At 35.4% G+C, this 20,773-nt stretch overlaps 1 protein-coding gene across 1 annotated transcript in view; it reads right to left on the reverse strand.

Moving 5' to 3' along the window:
• The window catches only part of SPON1 (spondin 1), a 199,951-nt gene that overhangs the window by 138,478 nt on the left and 40,700 nt on the right, over positions 1–20,773 (reverse strand). Inside the window, exons 4-5 of the mRNA XM_051804186.1 lie at positions 2,850–2,923; positions 2,049–2,171 (exon numbers count right to left, since the gene is read on the reverse strand). Of these exons, the coding sequence (XP_051660146.1) occupies positions 2,049–2,171; positions 2,850–2,923 (197 nt within the window). The remainder of the gene's footprint in view (positions 1–2,048; positions 2,172–2,849; positions 2,924–20,773) is intronic.

Raw genomic sequence — 20,773 nt, forward strand, 5'->3', positions numbered from 1 at the left:
TTTTTCTTCTCTGTTTGAGGTCCACAAAAGCAAAATTGTTTTAAGAATAAGTTTTTGGCCCCTGTCTGCAGCCGTGGCACACCTCTCTCCAGTCTGCAGTTGGCACACTCAGAACGAGATTGTGTGCACTGGTTTCATTTTAAGCAGTGCTTTACAGACTGGGTACATTTGATAACTCCTAGACAATATACTTCTAAATTTAATGGAACAGAGGTATTTTAATTGCACTGGTATAATAATAAATGTCAAATTATTCCTAATCCATGGAACCCGCAAAAAACAACTTCCCAAAATTAAGAGTTTTTGCACAGTACATTTCAGAAACATTTCTGTGTAACAGCATTTGGAAAAAAGCAGTTCTTTGGAGAAAAGCTAAGCAACAAATTACATATTCTTTAGGGATTTTTAAAGCAAACCACAGAATAAGTTAAGGAAAAGAGGCAGAATGTAAGTTTTATGATCTGCAGAATTTTCTGTGATGGCTCGGCAAATATTTAGTAATTTATCACAGTCCATAATGAAAAATACTTTATTTTATTCTAATTACTGCACAAGCTCAACATTTTAAAGAATAATATCAACGATTAGTTTTCATTTTTAATATTACTATATCTGGATGAGATCTTTTTCTTAACTTTAAGAAATTTTAATGTAAAATCTTATTAGCTGTTACTACCAGGATTAATTGTGTAAGTACCAAATGGGTATTTTTTCACTCTTCCAGTTTAAGTAAAATATTAATTTAATTCAGCACTTTGTAACTGGGGAAAGCAGGCTACAGAGTCTGCTATCTTAACAAACTTTTGAAATTTGCTTACTTTCCATCATGCACCCATACTCTTCATGAGTTCACTGGTTTGGATGCAAAAGAAAAGGTCATTTATCCCCATCACTAAGTTACAGTAATTTCATAGTTTTCAGTCATTTTCTCATGCCCTGTTTCTAACCACCAGCCGAATCCATACAAACAGTGCACAAAAAGTGTCACTCTCAGCAAACATATAAATCACCCAGTAGCCTGAAAGAGCATTCCTGCAATTATTGGCTTTGCTTATTTTGTCTCCCATGTGTTATGCTGACCAATAGTATCTGAACAATGTATAACTTTGAATGTGTGAGACTCAGCATAAGCAATACTGCTTAGGTTGTTAAAACTGTGAGCTGGTACAAACCACATTTGAGTTAACAAGGGTCTTCTGATGCTGTGACAATAAGAATAATTTTTTAAAAATCTACCTCAAAAGTCTATATAATAAACATCAACCACAGACAACAAAACAAAGTTTAAAGACCCGTAAATGTGACTCATGTTCTCAAATAGTTTCCTAGACTTTTTTTGCCACAGACTGTGGAGTCAGTAATGAAAAACCAAATGCATAACACACATTTTTGTAACTTCAGCTCTTTACAGTTACTCGAGTAACTGTAAAAAGCAAACTTGCAGAAAAAATATTTATTCTGTAGTTCAGAAAGTTAAAAACCCAGACAGGAAAAGTTCAGAAAGTGGTTTTTTTATCTTTGTATTCAACCAACAAAGACAAAGAAGACAGAGTATTCTAAGTTATATATATATACAGTTAATGCCCTTGGGCAGCAAGACTCAAAATTCACCAAAACTAACTGGAATCATTCAAAAGAATTTACAGGAAAACAAACTGGCTAGATTGGCATGGTGGAAAAATCAACATGTTACTATGCTGCCCACCCTTTGTGAATTTTTCTTAAAACCTCATTTCCTAGCTGTACATTATAAACCAGCCTAAGCCTACAATACGAAAAAAAAAGAAAGGATTTTTTCTCATTACAAAGATACTTTAAAAATATGATCTCATAAACACCTCAGCTCAAAATGTCAGGTAAATCAATAGGCTTTACTTGTAATGTATAGCACAGAAAGATCCATTGATTTTCAATACTGAATGTTAGCAGGATTCCATCCGTGTCATAATTTTCACAGCAGAGCTGCAAATAAGTAACGGTGTGTCACACAACAAGCTCCAACCCTCTTCCCACTCCCGACATGGTGCGAGCAAAATAATGATACTCACGTGGAAAGTCTTTGGGATGTGTCTTTTCTGACCAGTTTCCATAAAAAGTCAGCCTGTATTTGGCAGTTCCACAGGCACAACAATCTAAAATTGGTTTGTCAGTCACACCTTCCGAGGCTGAGTCTGAAAAAGCAGCAAAGTACCCATTGAAAATGGCTACAACTCAAAGCAAACAGAGGACAGTGAAGCTGCCATAATAAATACTCCAGAAAATAAATTTGAGTTAGGCACATTTTTTTTGTTTGTTTATTTTTAAGTTTCCCGTTACACTAAACTAGAACCCTGAAACACCTGGACCATATTTATTAGTGGATGTAATGATTGAAAACTACATTTTAAATAAGGTACTATTTGGGTCATCTCCAGATTTAAAAGGGGATTGTTTCTAATTGTTGTCTGATAATGACAAAACCTCAGCTGACCTCAAAACACAATATGTTTGAAATTTCTGGACAGTCAAAGCATATAACTTTTCCAGAAGGATGCAATAACCACCTGCAACATTTAGGTTTAGGAAAGGATGAAATGGCCCAGGATTCAATTAACTAAGTGCCCTGGAAACAAATGGGTATCACAAAAGACCAGGTAAAAAGTTGCAAGCATTACATTTAGAGGGAAGCAAGGAAGGACTGTATGGGGAACAGTATATGTGATAAGAAAGAACATAACCGAATGGAAGATTCCAAATTTGAACCTGGAGGAAACTATTCAAGGCTTCAAAATTTGAGCTTGATACAAAGAGTTAAGAGAAATGTGCAGAACATGACAAGGAGGTCAGAAAGATATTTTATTTTACCTTACCTTGTTCACAAATTTTTTTGGTGAGAGAACCCTCGTCTTGAAAATAAATGATGCGCTTCTGCACAATACTGGCTCTATAAAGAGGGAAAAAAAAAAGGAGAGGTTTCAAATATGCTTATTCCTTAAGGCAAAAAGAAAATGCACAATAAAACAGCAAAAGAAGAAAGGAGAGACCTGAACTACTAAGGTCTGTATTGACAATTCATATATACAATACAGGACTACACATAAAATATTTTTTATTTCGACTTGCATTTGAATTTGGTCACATTTTACAGAAACTTGGAAGGTATTTACCTTTAGAGAAGTGATCATAGTCATATGGTGAGCATCTGTGCTCTTGAAATGCATGATGGTCAACTGAATATTCAATATTTCAATCAAATCTTATATTAAAATACTGAAGTTATATTCAATTTCAGAAAAATAGCACACCTAAATTAAGCAGCTGTTTGTAGGAAATTACATGGTGTCCCAAAGACATAAGTTCTTCTGATATATGACAGCAATTCAATGCAAATATAATTTAAAACAAAATTTAGAAAGAGAGCTAGCATAAGGTAAAATCTTAAAAGCAATTCAAAGATTCCATAAGGTAAGCCACTTTAAAAGTAATTAAATCTAGAATATTTTATTAAGGTTTAGAGTTGAGAAAAATTGCAAATTTATAAGCCTCAGTGCCTCAGTTCCTCAGTTGAGGAGGGGTGGATACATTCAGTCCTACATAAACTTTAACTAGTTTTGTTACCATTTTTAACCTTAAAAATTAATTCACACATAAACTTTATCTTCTTTCTATAAGAAAAGAGATTTTGGTTAAATTCAAAGACATTTTACAGATAGAGAGTTTCCTGACCACATGCTCTGAAAACAGGCACACTTCTTTGTTTACCACTAGTAGTACACATTCTTCTAGGAACATTGTGTACCATCACTTTATTTAAAGCTCTAAATAGCAAGGGCCAGTTTCTCATCTTTCTTCAACTTCAGTTAAATAATTTTCTTAATCTCTCTAGAATTATTCCTCACTCATGACAGCTCAAGTGAGAAGAAAAGTAAGACTGTGTATGATTGACATGTTGTTACAGTCATGTAACCTTTCTTTGACAACATCCCACCCATAAAATTATCAAAAATAAGATGCGATTTTACTGTGCTTTCTTTGCCACGATGCAAGGCTGCAGTAGGAGAGGAAGGGATCCTTCTTTTCACCCACAAGAATAACTGGGTTTTGTAAACCTCTTAAAGATGAATCAAACTGTAAAGGGTGCAAAAACTATAGCCTGCTGTCATCCTTCACAGGGCTGGCATCTCCTAAAGGAAGGTGTGGTAAAGAGCAGTACAGGCAACCAACCAAGGTTGTGAAAAAACAGCATGAAACAGAGTAGAGCAAACTGACTTTTACTAAAAGCAAGAGCATGATCTGCCAGTATTTGGTAAAAGGAAACTCCTAGGGATAAATATGAGCCTGTAGCAAATAACAGAAAGCGAATGAAACCTAGAGTTAGTTAGATGTCTTTTATTAATATAGGAACTGGCATGAGATGACCTAAACGGTGGCAGAAGAGACTGACCAAGTATGTGAGAAGCAGAATGAAAATTTTCTGAGAAACCATTGTCATGGTTTCTAACAAGATATAAGGGGGAGAAAATAAAGCAAGCATAACTATCAGAACAACTGCTAGAAAGAATAAGAGCCCAGTGGCCAGCCTGGGACAGTAACACGCTATCTTTGTTTTTCCAGCCTTAACCCTGAACACCAAAGCCTACTTTAAAGACTTTTTTGCATGCTACACTGCAACTGAGAACCAATACTTTCGTGCAGACTCAATGAAACACATCCAATTTTTGATACACCGTCAATCATGGATTTTCAATCACTGCGCCATGAAACTGGAAAACAGTCATTCAGGATAATTAATAAAATGCAAAGCAGCAGCAAACTGAAATGCATTCACATATGAATTCACAACTCACATCTCGTCAACATGCTTTCGTCACTGATACACTGGCCAGTTACCAGGGCCAATGGCACCTTTACTGGTGTCCTGGATGGGGGATGGAATTCAGCCTCAAAAAGTTTGTAGGTGATACTAATCCACAGGAGCAGGTGACATGTTGGAGGGTAAAGCTACTATTTAGACAGGTAAATTACTGACAGATTTGAGAAATGGCTTGGCATGAATCCCAATAAAAGTCAAAGGCAAAGCCACATGGGATGGAATAATGCAGTTACAACAGTACAGCAGAGGGCATCTGCCAGCCAGAGAGCAGCTTTCCAGGAAAGGTCTGGGGGTCCTGGTGGGCAAGCTGACCATTGCCACCAAGGCAGCCACCAGCCTCCTGGGTGGTCTCAACAAAAGTGTAGCAGGCTGATCAAGGAACATGACTTCTTCCCCTCCATTAGGCACTCCTGAGACCACACCTGGAGCATTACAGCCAGTTTTGGGCTGTCTGTTTAAAGACAGTCCTTGCACTGCTAGAGAAACTCCAGTGAAGGGCCATCAAGATGGTTAGAGGAATGGAGCGCATGATGCCTGAGCAGAGGCTGAGAAAACTGGGCTCACTCAGTCTAAAGAAGAAAATGCAAAGGAAGGATCTTACTGCTTGTTGTCTTCAACTACTTATCAAAAAGATACAGAAAACCTACAGCCAGATGCTTCTCAGCAGTGCCTGGTGGGGACACAAGAAATGCCGTGCCGTTAACAAGGAAAATCTCTCTCAATCACGAGGATGGTCAAAGTGATGAAACACTGGAATGGGCTGCCTAGAGAGTTTGTGCAACCTCCACTCCTGGAGGTATTCAAAACTTCTTCAAATCCATGCCTTGGCCACCTACTGATGTAACAAACTGACTGATGTTATGACAGCTACTTCAAGCAGGCTAAATAACATCCAGAAGTCCCTTCCAATCTAAATTATTCCACCATCTGAATCCAAACAAACAAGAACTCAGCTGTTTGATAAAGATTTCAATTCTGCAGATAGCAAAGACATTATCAGTGTTTAACTTGAGAAGCAGTTTTTAGTTATTTTAGAAATAAAATATGTAAAGATTTTTTGAAGCCTGAAGCGTACTTATATTATTCTTTTTGCTGCAGTTAACTTGTCACTGTGAAATGTCAAAGGAATGGTTCCTTTTCTAATAACAAAAGCTTCACAGTTTTCTGAGTCATTGTCTCTTCAGCTGTGTCTGAAACTACACAGGGAGACAATAATTTAAATGGGAGTTTTATTACTGATTCCAAATGGACTGGGATTAGTACCTTAGATGGCTGCATAAATATCAAAAGCAGGCACACAGCTTTCCAAATACTCAGTCAGAAATAATTTTAAATTATTAATTGTTTTAATAATAAGCTTCTAGATTAGAAACAGACAAAAGCATCTGATCCTTGTATTTGATAACTTTTACCCCTACCTTGCATACCCCTACAAGATTTTTTGACATAATTTTTATTCGTCTAGAAAAGTTCTGATCTTTGAACTAAACATTCTTTCCTTTGGTTTTGAGGCTTACAAAACCAGCTGAAAATGGAATGGCTAACTTTCACAGAGAGGTAAGAAAGTTTTCAAGAATTTACACAGTGTACATCTCTGTTTAGTCCACATAAATCCTTCCCACCACTTCAAACATCCAGTGCTGTATGAACTTAATGGGAAGGGGAGATCCAATTGCTTTCCCCCATATATTACCATATACAAGTGGATCTTCAATTTCTTATTTTGCTTGTTGACTTATTTCTCTCTCTGACCATCACAGAACCATGAATGAAAAAAAAAAAAAGGAAACAAACATGACTACAGAAATCTGTTTGTTTCCCCATTTCTTCAAAGTGATGCTTCTGGATTTATACTGAAGCTTTTCCATCCCCAAACTAAGAAGCAAAACTGTAAGTTACAGGCATATATAAACCTAGCAGCACCTGCTTTTATTAAAGAAAACCAAATAAACAAATCATCCTAAAAGTGTCACTCATTTCTGTTTTGCAGTTCTCACAGCAAAATGAAGGAACATCTAGTTGCTCCTGTAACATTTGGTTTGTTAGAATGTTATAGTTTGGATACAAGCAGGTCAGAGTCTCTGTCCTGGCTCAGTTTGGTCAGAACACATCTGAGAGCTGTGTGAAAAGACTGCCTTGAAAGACTTCCATGGAATAAGAAAATTCACTATCCAGCACAGTTCCACAAAAATTGTACCAGTCTGCGGTGAAAAACTCCAGCAAAGACACATAACTTGCATGTACAAACAGGAAATGTCACAAACCATAAAAATCCAGACCAGCCTTGGGAATGCTCCAATTCATACCAGAAACAGAGGAGTTAGTTTGGGGTGGTTTTTTTCCTTTCCTTCTTCCACAGAAACAGCTTTAGATCATCTTCCTTGTTACTTTTGTCAAATCCTAGCATGAACAGAAATACTCTTATTTTAAATTACTTTTGTGGGAGTACTGATTTGACAAAAGAAGTAAGGGAGAGGTCCTGTAAGAATTGTTCCTATGACATTTTTTAAGCTTACATCAAAACTATTAAGTACAATACTAGAGTTACGTTTTAATAAAACAAGTTCTTTCAGAGCTGGTGAGAATACTATAAGTTTTACTCGGATATTGAGAAATAATAATAAAGAACTAGAATGCAGATAAGAAACTTCTTCTGTTCTGTATTACCTATGAGTTAGCCTTGTTTTGCCATTCCAGCTATCAAAATTACTTTTGTTAATTATTACATGCCTTACTAATTTAATAACAGTATTATAAGTTGTTTCTCACCCCAGAAAGCTATTAAGAACAATTAACAGGATAAGTTCATTTGTTTTTTCGTTTTTGCTGTCTTTTGGAAAGAAAGAATTTCTAAATGTACCATTTTCTTTAGCACTAGAAAGCGAGGTGAAAACCATGCATTTACATCTACTGTAATTTTGCTAGTACTAGTAGATTTCATAATTCTAATGCATTATTTAGGATGTTCTCATTTTATTTCCTTCTATGTTGTCTTACCAAAAAAGCCAACCCTATGTTTCTGACAAGCACTTACAACGTCAGGAAATGCACAAACTCTCTGAAATTTACCAACAATATTCACTTCTTTTTCTAGTATTTAAGAAACTTTGGTTAAAAACAAATATAAATTCATCGGAAAGCATAAACAATCCTTTAGCCAATAGATGTCCAGTAATGTTTACACTGATGGTGTATTTGAAAAACCACATTCTTCAAAATAACTTTCCATTAGGAAAGTGCGCTGTCTCACCCAAGGACAGACTCCATCTGCACCAAAATCTGTCATCAACTATAATTGATGTGTCAATACTACTATAAAATTTGCAGTAAATTATTTCTTTCTTAATGCCTATCTTAAAAGCTAATACAGAAGGTGCATTTTTTTAATGTGATTTTGTTGGCCTTGTTCATTTGTTTGTTAAGTATGCTGTTAACATAGTTTGAACAAACCAACCAGATTTGATATTTGATGTTGGATAAAACACAGCAATATTAACCCAAAGTTTATCAATGTTGCCATAATTCCACATTTACATCCCTGCATAGGATGAAGGTCTTTAATAGATTAGCCACATGAAAAACAATACAAGATGTTCACTTCCAAAAAAATTCCGGGCATGAAAACACACCAGATTATCCTTCTTCAGTTTTATTTCTCAGTATTTCACGTACACTGTCAGAAAATATAATTCAGAGAAACCCCACAGCAAGAGCAAAGTACTCTAAACTTGTCTTACAGATTTGCTCTATTTTTAGAATCCTTTTGGTGTCCTTCATGCCATACTCAGGTTTACCATTACACACGTACATGGGAGCTCAATGGACTTCAAGACTAATCTGGCCATCATATATAATGCAACAAAAAGCTCCAAGGGAAAACACAACTATACATTCTGCTATCGCATATTTTTCCTCAGAAAATCTCTCTGTTCTTTGCTTGAATGGTCACAGGACATAAATGTTAAATCTGAAATCTTCAGAAGAAAAACTCATATTGACAAAATCATTTCTAACATGTACACTACCCCTATTACTTGCAAAAAATAAAATAAACAGAAAAAAAAAGTCATCAAAGGAAAATAAAATGAAAGAATGAATGTCTAGGACTCCTGAGAAATTTTCATATGGCATAAAGCCCATTGCTATTCATGGGTTATGTCTTCACCAGGGATTTTGATAGTCTTCACTTTTTGTAGCAGGTACCATCTCCTCGAATTTTAAAGCTAAGCATTACAAATTACATTGCAAGAAAAAGTCAGAAAAGTTTGGATAGGACTGGGTGGTTGGAGGACTTATTTTGCCATTTTAAGTAGTGGGATTGTATAGGAGATGGAAATAATCTTTCAAAGGTGGGAGTACAGGGTGTTTTTCAACCTAGTGAGCCAAAGTCCTGTACTTGATATCTATATTCATTGAGCTAACTTGTGATAAGAACCAATGCAAACAACTCCTGTATTAAAAAAAATCCTAAAAACAAAATGAAAAATAAATCCAAAAAAATCCCCTTATCAAGCATTGTTTTATTTCTGCTTGAAAGGCCTATGCACCCTGTATGACACTCACCCACCTGCACAGGGAACTCAAATACTTGGTTATTTTGGGTGATCCAACCATCCCCCTTTGTCAGCCTGCAGCCTGCTTTACCTGACATGTAGGATGTGGTAGAAAACAAACCACCCAGGCAAAGGCCACATTTCAAACCCTCCCACACGTGCTGCTCTTCCTTCACCAGTCACCAGGTTCCTTCTTGCCACTGCTTGACCTCTGTTGATTTTGCCATTATTGAACAGGAAGTGTGGACAGCTGAGACACAGCAAAAAGCATATCTGCCCTTTTACAGCATTTCATTTAATCTTTATGTCCTATTTGTATTCCCCTCCCCTCTGGAATCATCTTCCCCCCCTCCAGGTTGGGAGGACTTGAAAAAAAAACTAGAAAAAAAAAAGCCCACTATTTTTTGTACAGTGCATTAAAAAAGGCAGAAGTAAAATGTAAACATGATCATGAGTGTCCAGCTAATGAAGCTGGAAAAAATCACCCAAAGCTTCATAAAAAATGTTCTAAATTTTTAATATTGTTAGAGGGGGAAGAACGTAAAATAATTTAAAGTTAAAACAAAAAATAACAGAGCTATCATTCTCCAACTAAAGTTGCCAATTAGCAATATACTGAAGTTATGTTTTAATGAGTAAATTATTTACTTCTGCATACTTCGTATGCCAAGAGCAACATCCTAACAGCATTCACCCACTGGCAAAATACTGATTACTAGATAGTCAGTAGCAGGGATCTTAATTGGAATAAAATATTTTGTGTTATCAAATCCATACAAATCTTCACCCCATTTCAACTAACAGGAGCCTGAATGTGAGAGCACTGCAATGGACAAAACAAAATAACACCCACTGAAACTAATATATCCTAATTTGATATTAAAATGCTTAATAATGCTTCTTAAAAGAGACCTTAATATTATGAATGTATTTGCCTAAGGAATTTTTTGATTGCAGTATCTTAAGTACTTGAGGTTAAGTCTGACACCACAAATCCGCTGGAACTGGAGCCACCAGAAGAGACTTGTCAGTTCTTAAGCACAGCTGAGACACACATTTCATCTGCCTGTAACAACTGAATCTCATCTACCTGAGCTGTTCTGAGAGCTTTTACTGACAGCTGAGACTGCACAGCCTACTGAGCAGTCAGCCAGCTAATGCCAGGAGATACTGGCTGTTTATGCTGAAAGACAGGAGAGCAGAGAAATGAAAGAAAATAAAGGACCAATAGAGATAAAAGGGTTGATATCGGTAACTTTGCCACTTTCCTCATTCTGAAATGGTAGCATAGGGAAGAAGGCACATTTAAACTGCATTTGAGAAATAGCTGAAAGACCACCCTGCTCATGCAAAACAATTATCAAAGAAAGATCAAATTAATCCATTAAATTATTCTACATCATTAGGGAGGTTTCCACCAAGCTTCTCCTCCTACTCTTTGTTCAACATCTGCTGCAGCAAGTTCATGGCTAAGAACAGTGTTAGTGCCTCTAGTTCATGCAATTATCCTGGTTGAAAATATTAGTTGCAGTAGGGATCTGTAGCAGATATTGTTACAAAACTTTGGTACATCGATTTTTGGAGAACACAATGGCAGGGAGCCTGTATATCAGGGTCTTTGCTCCTCTGGCTTCAGCCCTAGAAGTGCCAAAATCAATAAAATCTTCTCATGTCTCATCAGCTGCCAACACCAATGGCACTGACAGCAGTTTTGCTACAACAGAGCAAACAAACAATGGAGAAAGAAGAATTGCTAAACACACTGCATGAAAATCAGAAAAATACTCCCAAGGGACAAGGAAATGGCAGTGTGGAAGGGTACAGACACAGATTAGGAAACGGATCAAAAATCATCCAAGTCATGCTTAGGAAGGGCAAGAACAAAGTCCAGTCAACATCTCTTTGCTGCAGCAAAAGTCAGAGTGTGGATGGGATTGTGTATAGATTATATACATTAGTCCCCCAAATCAGTCTGGGCTAATGAAACTCCTCGAGAGTGATTCCTTCTCACAGTGGTTTTAAGCATTTTCTATACAACAAAATACAGCAGCAGGGAGAGGAAACAAACCCAACAGTATCAAGAAGCCTTTTGCCACAGGAACAAATCCAACAGTATCAAGAAGCCTTTTGCCACAGAGGGGTTCCTGAAGTCTTGGTGATCCAGATAAAGGTCAACATTTTGTGGAGGAAGTGATTAGAGCTATGTTTAAAAGACCAGAGATTAAGCAAAAGCTACACAGTCTATATCTCCCTCAATCATCAGGACAAGGAGAGCACATGAATAAGACTATTAAAGGAGCATTGTCAACAGTAGTAAGTAGTAATGAAAGGGATTAGGATGATAAATTACCCTTCATATTAGCAGCTTCGAGAAACAGGCATAGACTAGGAACTGGAATTCAGTCCTATCAAGTTTTATTTGGAACAAAAGTGCAGCTAATTAGATTCTTAAATTCATTAGAAACTCCAAGAGGGAGATGTTTTAATGTGGATAATTGAGATACACCAAGTGTGATTAGAGATGCAGGAGGAAATAGGGCAAGGGAGACATTGTGGAGACAAGCAAGGATGCTCCTTCAGATATCTGTATGGGAAATAGATAAATCCATTACATTTTTGAGATTGACACCCAAACAGTACAATTTAAACTTTTCCAATAGTTGGCTTAGATTTCAAAACTGAAGCAATAAGGAAAACAAATCTCCTGATCTTCAAGACAAAAACATAAGGTATACCTGTGTTACCTGTTTATTATAGCAGGGAGTCATTTGTTCTCACCAAACATTCACATAGAAAAAGAGATGGAAAAACATTACATGCTTTGAAAATTAAAAACATACAATTATCAGATACACTGATGTTAACGGTGTTTTGAAAACTTAGATGTGTCCTGCAACTTTATGCTGCTGATGATTGTGAGATAACACTATAATAAGACCTGACTGACCCACTGAAATCAATTTCCAAATTCCAGTTTCACTTCATCAGGAGAGAATCACAGCCTGAATTTCTTCTGATCCGTGAGTAGCCACTGGAAAACTAGAAAATTATAAGGACAGCACTTAAAACTCTGTTCTCACTGAGCCAAATGGTTTATTGAAAAAGACAATGCAGGCAACACATATTTGAGTATCTGTCAAATTTGTCTCCTCTTGATGAGCTTAGTTTTATTTTACTTACTTGCCTGAATGAAGTTAGTACTTTGTAAGTAGAACTGTGCATTGGAGAAATGCAGTAAAAATGGAAAGAATGATGAGCTACTTGGGTTTCCTCACTATACTTCAGACAATGTTTTGGCCATGAATAATTCAGAGAACTTAGATAAATGGCTGTTCATTAGAATTTTATCTAAATTAAATCTGATGAACAAGACAATTTCTTTATGAAGAGTCATGAAATGGTGGTACTTCAATATATGACGTCAACTCTGCAGTGTGGAACATTTTTTATTTTCTATATGAGTTGCTTATCTCATCATACATGTACTTCAGCAAACACCTGCAAGGCAATCACGCCATAAGAGAGCACACCTATTTTTCTATGTCTAAAACAAGTGTATATTCTGTTTTCAGACAAACCTATGGGAAGCCACTATAGGTAATCTGTAAAACTTAAATGAGTGTGTACATATTAAGGGTATCATGAGGCCACATACCCTGTATAGTGAGAGAGCATCAAGCTCACTTTGCCCTTAATGATCAGAGCTGATTCCCTCCTAGACACAAGCCCCTTACACAGCCTGTAAGACTGTCCTTTCTGCAGTAAATGAAAATCCAGAAACCATTAAAGAAATCAAGTGTGCTTTCTGGTGCATTGCAAGACTTTAAACTACATTCTGCTGGTGCAGTGAACTGATGGAGCAACAAATCCATTTCTTCAGGAAAGCAGCTCAAAAAGCATTCAGGCTGCTGCTGTTCAGGTAGCAAAGACATTTAATGCATGTCTAATGAAGTAGAAATGATTGAAAAATTGGGTACCTAATTACTGCAAGGAAAAGAAAGGAATGGCCCACCCAATTCTTGGTTGAAAACTGCCTTATAAAACTGTCAGTCCAGGTAATGTGAGAAAGACTTGTCAAACCAGGTAACCAGAAAGACAATATCAATTGCACAGTCAGTTTATACAAAGCTACAAACTAGAAATTCCTTTTCTAGTTGTTTTTTACCTGTCATAATTTCTAAAGAACTGCGATAATACAAAGAGATTCTCCTTTAAGGAAACAAATCATAATTGATTTTGTGGTGCTTCACATGAAGCAAAGAATGAAGATAAATACAGTGTTCAGGTTCTGAGAGCTTTGTTGATATCATGTGTCACTCTTAGAGAATCTCCAGATAATAAATGCAAATTTGCTTGAGAATTGAAATACTATTCAATATAAGTAGGGATGGTCAGAATCCAACACATTGTTAATTCAGCCAGTGGTCTTTCATTATATAATATAACTGTGCTTGAAATTTTAACAGTAAAATGTCCTGTTCAAGATTTCTGTGGGCATGAAGACACTTCAGCAAATATTTACATCAGCATGTTAGAAAAATGTTGCTAATATTGAAAATTTCATACAAAATGGTCCATCTGATATAGCTTTTTTATTTTAACTTATGTACCTTCATAGAATACAAACTTGAAATACCTGAACAGATTGTATTATGGAGGAGCAAATGACCAGCAAGTTGAGCCACATTTATGACTAATTTAAACTAGACTTTGCAACATCTAAGAATTGCCAAAGTGTTGTAGGATTGAGACCATTCACTGCTAAAGTCCACTTGTTTGTCTAGGTCAATAGACATTTTGAATAATGAAGGATCTTCACAAGATATTCTCACAGTATTTCTTAGTAAAACCTCCTAGTCCCTGGGCACATAGTGAATAAAATCATTAAATTATTAATTTAAGAAAAAAATATTAAAATTTTAACTAAAAGTTAATTAAAAAAAAACTAAGTAGTGTAATATGGTTATCTCCTTTCATCATCACTGTACTCAATTTGCCCTTCACATTCATTGATCTGAAATGGGAATACTACCATACCACAGTAAACAACATTATGTTTGTATGACAGTGGGCTCCCACTGGTGTCCTGGTTTTAATATAGAGACAAAAATACCTTTCTCGGTAAACCACACAAATAGTATGATATTTTGATTCATGGATAAAATATGTATTTTAAAAATATATCATATTATATTAAAATAACACCTTCAGCTTCTGACAGAAGACAAATCAGTTCCTTAAGATGTTACTATATTTTCAATTCATGCAGTTCTAAAAAAACTGATTTAAAATATTCAGTAATAAAAAAATGACAATGCTTCTGATGCCATCAACAGTGACTCTGCTGTATGTTTTGAAAGGACATAAAATTATGGCTATCATTATTATTTCTATCCCTTTTCTCTCTTTGTTTCCCCTCAAAAATTGACAATGGTCTCGAAGTCAAATTAAACATCTGTTTATAAAATAAACTGGAGTGCTACTGGCAGCTGCTGCCGAATGGCAAATGTTCTACAGCTGTCAGGCTCCTAAATTAACAATGATTTCCATTTACAAACAACAGGAAAATTATGGAGTTGTCTTTTCTTTTTCCATCCCACTACTTGAAATTTATGAAAATACAGACTCTACTAGAGACTTAGAAAAAAAACCAGAGTTTGCTGTCATATTTCCCCACTTTTGGAGAGTAAAAAAATCAGACAAAATCAGATATCAGTACAAGATGCTTCAGAGAACATCCCTCCTTACATGTCTTGAATCCTTTTTTATTTGCCTCTAGGATATGCAAATAGAATTAATAATTCATTGAGGATTTATCTTTCTCCAACGTAAATTTTGTCAATAAAGAAAACTATTGAAACCCATTTTCTTGATTTTTCATATATATGTTTAGATTTGTAAATACACAATACCTCAAACTAGCAGATTTTTTTTAAAATTTTACTTAAAATGCTCAGATATTTATTATATCAGGAATAGATGGCAGGGCTTTTTAGACAGAAATGTTAATATTTTTTAAACAAATTAATTTGCTTTTTCTTATGTTTAGAGCTCAGCTGGAACTCACTGAAGAGTATCAAGTTCAGTATGATTATGCATACATCAATATTTTCATTAATAGCTTGAATGATGAAACAGAACAAGTTACTGACAGCAGAAAGTATTAAGCTGTAATTAAATAATCTTAGGCACAAAGCCTCAGTTTTATATAAGAGTAATTATATGCACAAAGAAAGGAAAATTGAAATTAGTATTGAAATATTTGATAGCAGGATAAAGTCTAGTGCACCAGAAACTGAACACAAGAAAATGTTACTCCCTTAGAAAAACTATTAAACATTACAGTGGGAGTTATGTGAAGCATCTGTAGGATTACAATGCCCAGCCTTGGGTACCACAATTCAAGGATATGCATCATTTGGATAAAGTTCAGAGAAGGCTATGAGAACAGTCAGACATCTAAACTGAAGGAGCTGAGTTGAGTAGCCCACAGAGAAGAAAGCATGGCTTGAAAAGAGGGTTACAGCATCTTTGTACAATAAGAGGCTTTAGAGGAATCATTTTAGCACAACAGCAGCAATGACAGGTGAGGATTGGCACCAATTCCTCATGGGCACTGCCAAGGCTCCACCTTTAAGCAGAATAGTGGGCAAGGAAGCTCAGGACATCCTCCTAAAGTCCCTTCTAACATCACTTGTTTTGTCTTCCTTGTCTGTCTTCAAGGTTTGGATGACAAAGTAGAAATACTAGAAATCTACTTCATATGACTTTTTCAAGTGCACAATTCAAACACATAAATATCCTCGGAACAGTGTTGAGAATCTAGAAGGACCAAGAAATTTAGCATGTATAATTGTTAAGAAATAAAAATGAAAGTTTTAAGTATCCTGTGTATTTTTGTAAAACAACAAATTAGAACACAGGTGACTTCTGGTCAGTTCTGTGCTTGTGTCCACTGTTGAATTTAATAATTAATTTTTCTTTAAGTATTTCCCTATTAAGCCTGGAGAAACCCCAATGATGACCAAAAAGAGAACTGATACCAGTGTCTTGTCATAAAGCATGTTGAACTTTTCTTAAGCTTGAATTCCTACCCCACTGCACAATTTTTTATTTTTTGCAAAACAGATTGTCTTATAAAAATACATTTGTGAAAAATAAAAACCATATGGGCCAATGAAAGTAACTGCACGTTACTTCAATTTACCACAAAATGTGCAATAACACTGATTTTTTTTTTTTTAATATGAAATTATTGTAGGCATTTTCAAGGTACTGTGTGAAACACTTAAAAATATTATCTTTCCTAATAAGGCTATGACTACATTCCCCCATCACTACAGGAAAGACCACCATCCTTCTCCTTACTCTTTATTCTCATTGTTTTTCTGTTGCTTTGCACTCCTCAAGGAATAAACCCATCTTTGAGTAGCAAAACCATTAAGCTGCTTCGTAACACTATGCCTTTGCAAACAAAACAGCATGTGAATGAATCTAACTAGATTTTATAGGATTACTATATTAATTCTGCCATAAAAAAGATGATTTAGAAGAACATAAAATTACAAGAAAATCCATTTATAATACTTGCCAAATTCATGTGCTCCCACTGTGAAGTTAAAGAAACAATATTAAGTCAGTGAGAAAAAGAAAGTGAAACAGATTTTTGTTTTAAATGTAGATGTGTTAGTAGATCCAGGGGGCTGCTACTGTATGCATTGAAATGCAAATATACATTTTTACATCTAATATTAGAGTTGCTATAGATATACAAGCTATATAGAAAGGCAGAAAGTAATTATTTCTTCCTAATACAGGTAAACTGTCTGGGGGCATTTAACCTATAAAATGAAATATAGGGCTGTAAGTTAGTTTCATAAACTTTTTTCTTATTTGGGTTTTTTGGGGCTTTTTTAAATAGCTGGATGAAGAAAACATTCAAATTACTTTTCAGGAACCTCAATACTGCAAAGTTAACATACAAGCTCTTCTATCTTGAAGTGATTTAAAAAGAGTCACTAGCCTCTGATTGCTTTTGAAAAAACAGAGGCATTGAAAAATGAGTTGAGCTGTATATAATAACCCAGTGTGAAGGACAGGAATGGACCCAAATCTACTCACTCCTAATCTATGCCCCTGGACATTTAAAGCTGTGCACATTTCTATTACAACTTCTAAAAGTGAAGAATGGGGAAAAATGAAAGAACACAAAAAGAATCATATATGGAAAATTGTACATGTTCTATATGTCAAAAGTTGTACTTGTTCTGTGGACTGTTAGGATGTATAGAGACATCTTAGTTTGCTAACTCAGGCAGAAATACACAAAGTGTCTATATACAATATTTTATTTAAGCTATGCACCGTGAAATATTCAGCTATACTACTATTGCCTCTGTCAAAAAATGTTCAGCAACTACTGCTGCTGTACTGTGGTAGTTAAATGGAAGATTATTTTTCTTAAACTATTAGTAGAGAAACTGTGATAATTTCTCTGCATACAGAAGCCTCGTTAATTCTACTGGGAAAAATCAATACAGTTATTTATAATATGAGAACTGTTATCTTCTATTGTTCCATAAACAGATTGTTCTTGCAGGTAAGGAAGGCAGATTGTCCTCTGTTTTTCCTTGGTCATTGTATTTAGTCATAATGGAAAGCTGTTGGTAAATGTTTTACAACTGTACTCAATTGCTCCACTGTTAGTATTCTAATGAACAGTCAGGTAAAATTGTTGACATGAATTATTTGGACAAGTGCACAGGAAGACTGAAAGGATAAATGGAAAAGACTGAATAACAAATTTAACATCCAGTTCAAACAAGCAGGGGGGTTTTTTTGTTATAGTTTCTACACTTTGAATTATTAGAGGCATAGTTTTACAGGGAACTCCTCATAGCTCTTGAACTATATGACCTACTGCTCATCTGCTTCACAACAGTGTGATTTTTCAGTAAGTATAAATCTATGAATCCCCTTCAAGAAGTACAACCCACAAGCATTTAGGAATCCTAGAAGAGTATGTAGGATTATCTTATTTCAAACGTTTTGTAACAAATAGGATGCATTTAATGAATGCACTCTGTATAAAGCATTTAAAGAAACACTCAAATAAGCATATGGAAAAAGACTTAAGATATATTTTGATCAGGTTAGTAACCCAAAAAAATCAAGAAAAGTTAGTTGTACTCATTGGGGTAAGTACAGCCTAGGGAAAAAAAATGGTGTTTTAGTGGTGAAAGCATCAGAGAGGACAAAAGAATCTCCTTATATTGCTTAATCACCTCAGTCTAGTAACCTGAATAACTTAATACCATATCCAACTTCTCCTTCTGCCAGGTCACAGATACTGATGAGGGATTTAGGACGAGCATAAAAGTAGCACACAAAATTTTCACCTGTAAATGTACATCATTCTCTTTCCTTATTTTTTTTTGTTTGTTTAAGTTCAACTCTATGATCATCTATCAGATGTTGCTTTTATATGACTGGCAACAGTTTCAGATACACTGTAGCTTCCACCCATGTAAAGTGTCTGACTGATGCAGATCCACCCTGAAGCTCACTGTCGACTTGAAGTTCTTAGGAGCAAATTTGTGCAACATTGGTTCTGTGAGAAGCATAATATCAACACTTTTAGTAAGAGAGATTCATTCTGAAGTGCGTTTTTATTCTGACCATCTCAATTTAGCAGTTCTGATAAACACTCCCCTTAATGCAGCGTTAGGGAGTTGGTCATATATTAAATTACACACCACACAGCTTGTGGGTTTTGGGTTTTGCCCAGATACTTTGTGCTCTGTTTCTGGACCAAGGATGTCATCATGAGTTTGGAGTACAGAGAAGAGATTTGGCTGCATAACAAGACAGCATCAGGATGTATATGTAGTTAGGAACTCATGGGGGTTTATGACATTTGTTTCTTCTTTTAGTCTCTCCAACACCACATTTGAGCATATTGTTTACTCAGAGCGACATGCCAAGTGACCTGAATGAACATAATGCTTGAAGTTATAAGAAATCAAAAAGTACATATTCAAAAACTCTTACTGGAGTTCGTTTGCCCTCAGAGCTTTGAAGCTTGAGAGCAAGAGGACTGTCAAAATCCACATGGAGGTTGGAACCTGAGTGTTATACCCCAGGTGACCCATGGACTAGAATTGAAGTTGTCTCCATAGGGATGACAGCTTTGCTACAATAGCACAGCTCTCTAAAAGATTTTGCCAATACATATTTTATATACACTAAATATATCATAGTTTTTCTTTAGAAGATGGCAATTCTTTAAAATTCCCCTACTCTCTGATTACATATAAACAAGACCTAATGTAATTAAAATCATGAAGATAATGACACATTCAGAAAAACTATAAGTTCCACACTTTTCCTCAAAAATTATAAAACATTTCCCAAGAGATGGCTCAGAACACATTTCCAGAATCAAACAGCAGAGACACTATGATGAATACAGTGGATTTCTGCAAGTTGTAATGGTAGTGCACTATTTACAGATATCAGATTTTAATTTGTTTGTTTAAGCGTGATATGTATAACAAAAATAAATAACTTATCAGCAAGAACTTTTGCTACATTTACCATACAAGACACATGAGTTGCCTGAGAACTCGATTATTTCATGAGCCAATTAGAGAACTGTGCTTTTTCTTCTAAATGGTAAATTGAATATAACTTATCTGCATGTGGCCATCCTTTATCACATTTAACAATTAATCTCTGACTCAGTGAAAATCACCAAATGCTAAAGGAGGAAAAGATAATTACCACCTCTCAGTACTTGACTCTTCATGAGATCTACACCAGCTGACAGATTTACTCAATTTGGATATTAACAAGATTCTCCCTACCATGAAATTTTAACATATAACAAGTTAAGACAATTTACAAAATTTTCTTCGCTCTTGTACTATATTGCAGAATTCTAAAGGACTTGCAGAAAACTGTTTGTTCTGTATTTCCCATCAATTACAGGGGTCAGACCTTTACCCACCTGTTCTATACCAGACTTAACTAAGACACTATCTTGAGGAATACAACTAACCAGTCAAATCTAGAAACCTGGGGCTCAAAGTGATTTAAAAGAGGTTATTCTTCATCACTGCTAAGAAACTTTCAATAAACATTTGTCCTTTTTTTGGTCAATGATGTAAATCACTATTCAAAATCAATATTTAAGACTTTCCTTGTTAAACAAGATAGATCTCCAGTAGTTGTTTTGCTTTTTACAAAATTCAACAGTCTCTGAATATCAGTTGTCAGATAAAAATAATGCATGTGTACTGCTCTACATTTTATGAAAAGTAGAATATGCTAAACCAAGCTTAACAGTCTACATACAGAAAAAAGGAGG

This window comes from Manacus candei, unplaced genomic scaffold (genome assembly GCF_025592945.1).
Source record: "Manacus candei isolate 608988 ecotype Guabito, Panama unplaced genomic scaffold, ASM2559294v1 h1tg000060l, whole genome shotgun sequence".
NCBI classification, from domain to species: Eukaryota; Metazoa; Chordata; class Aves; order Passeriformes; family Pipridae; genus Manacus; species Manacus candei.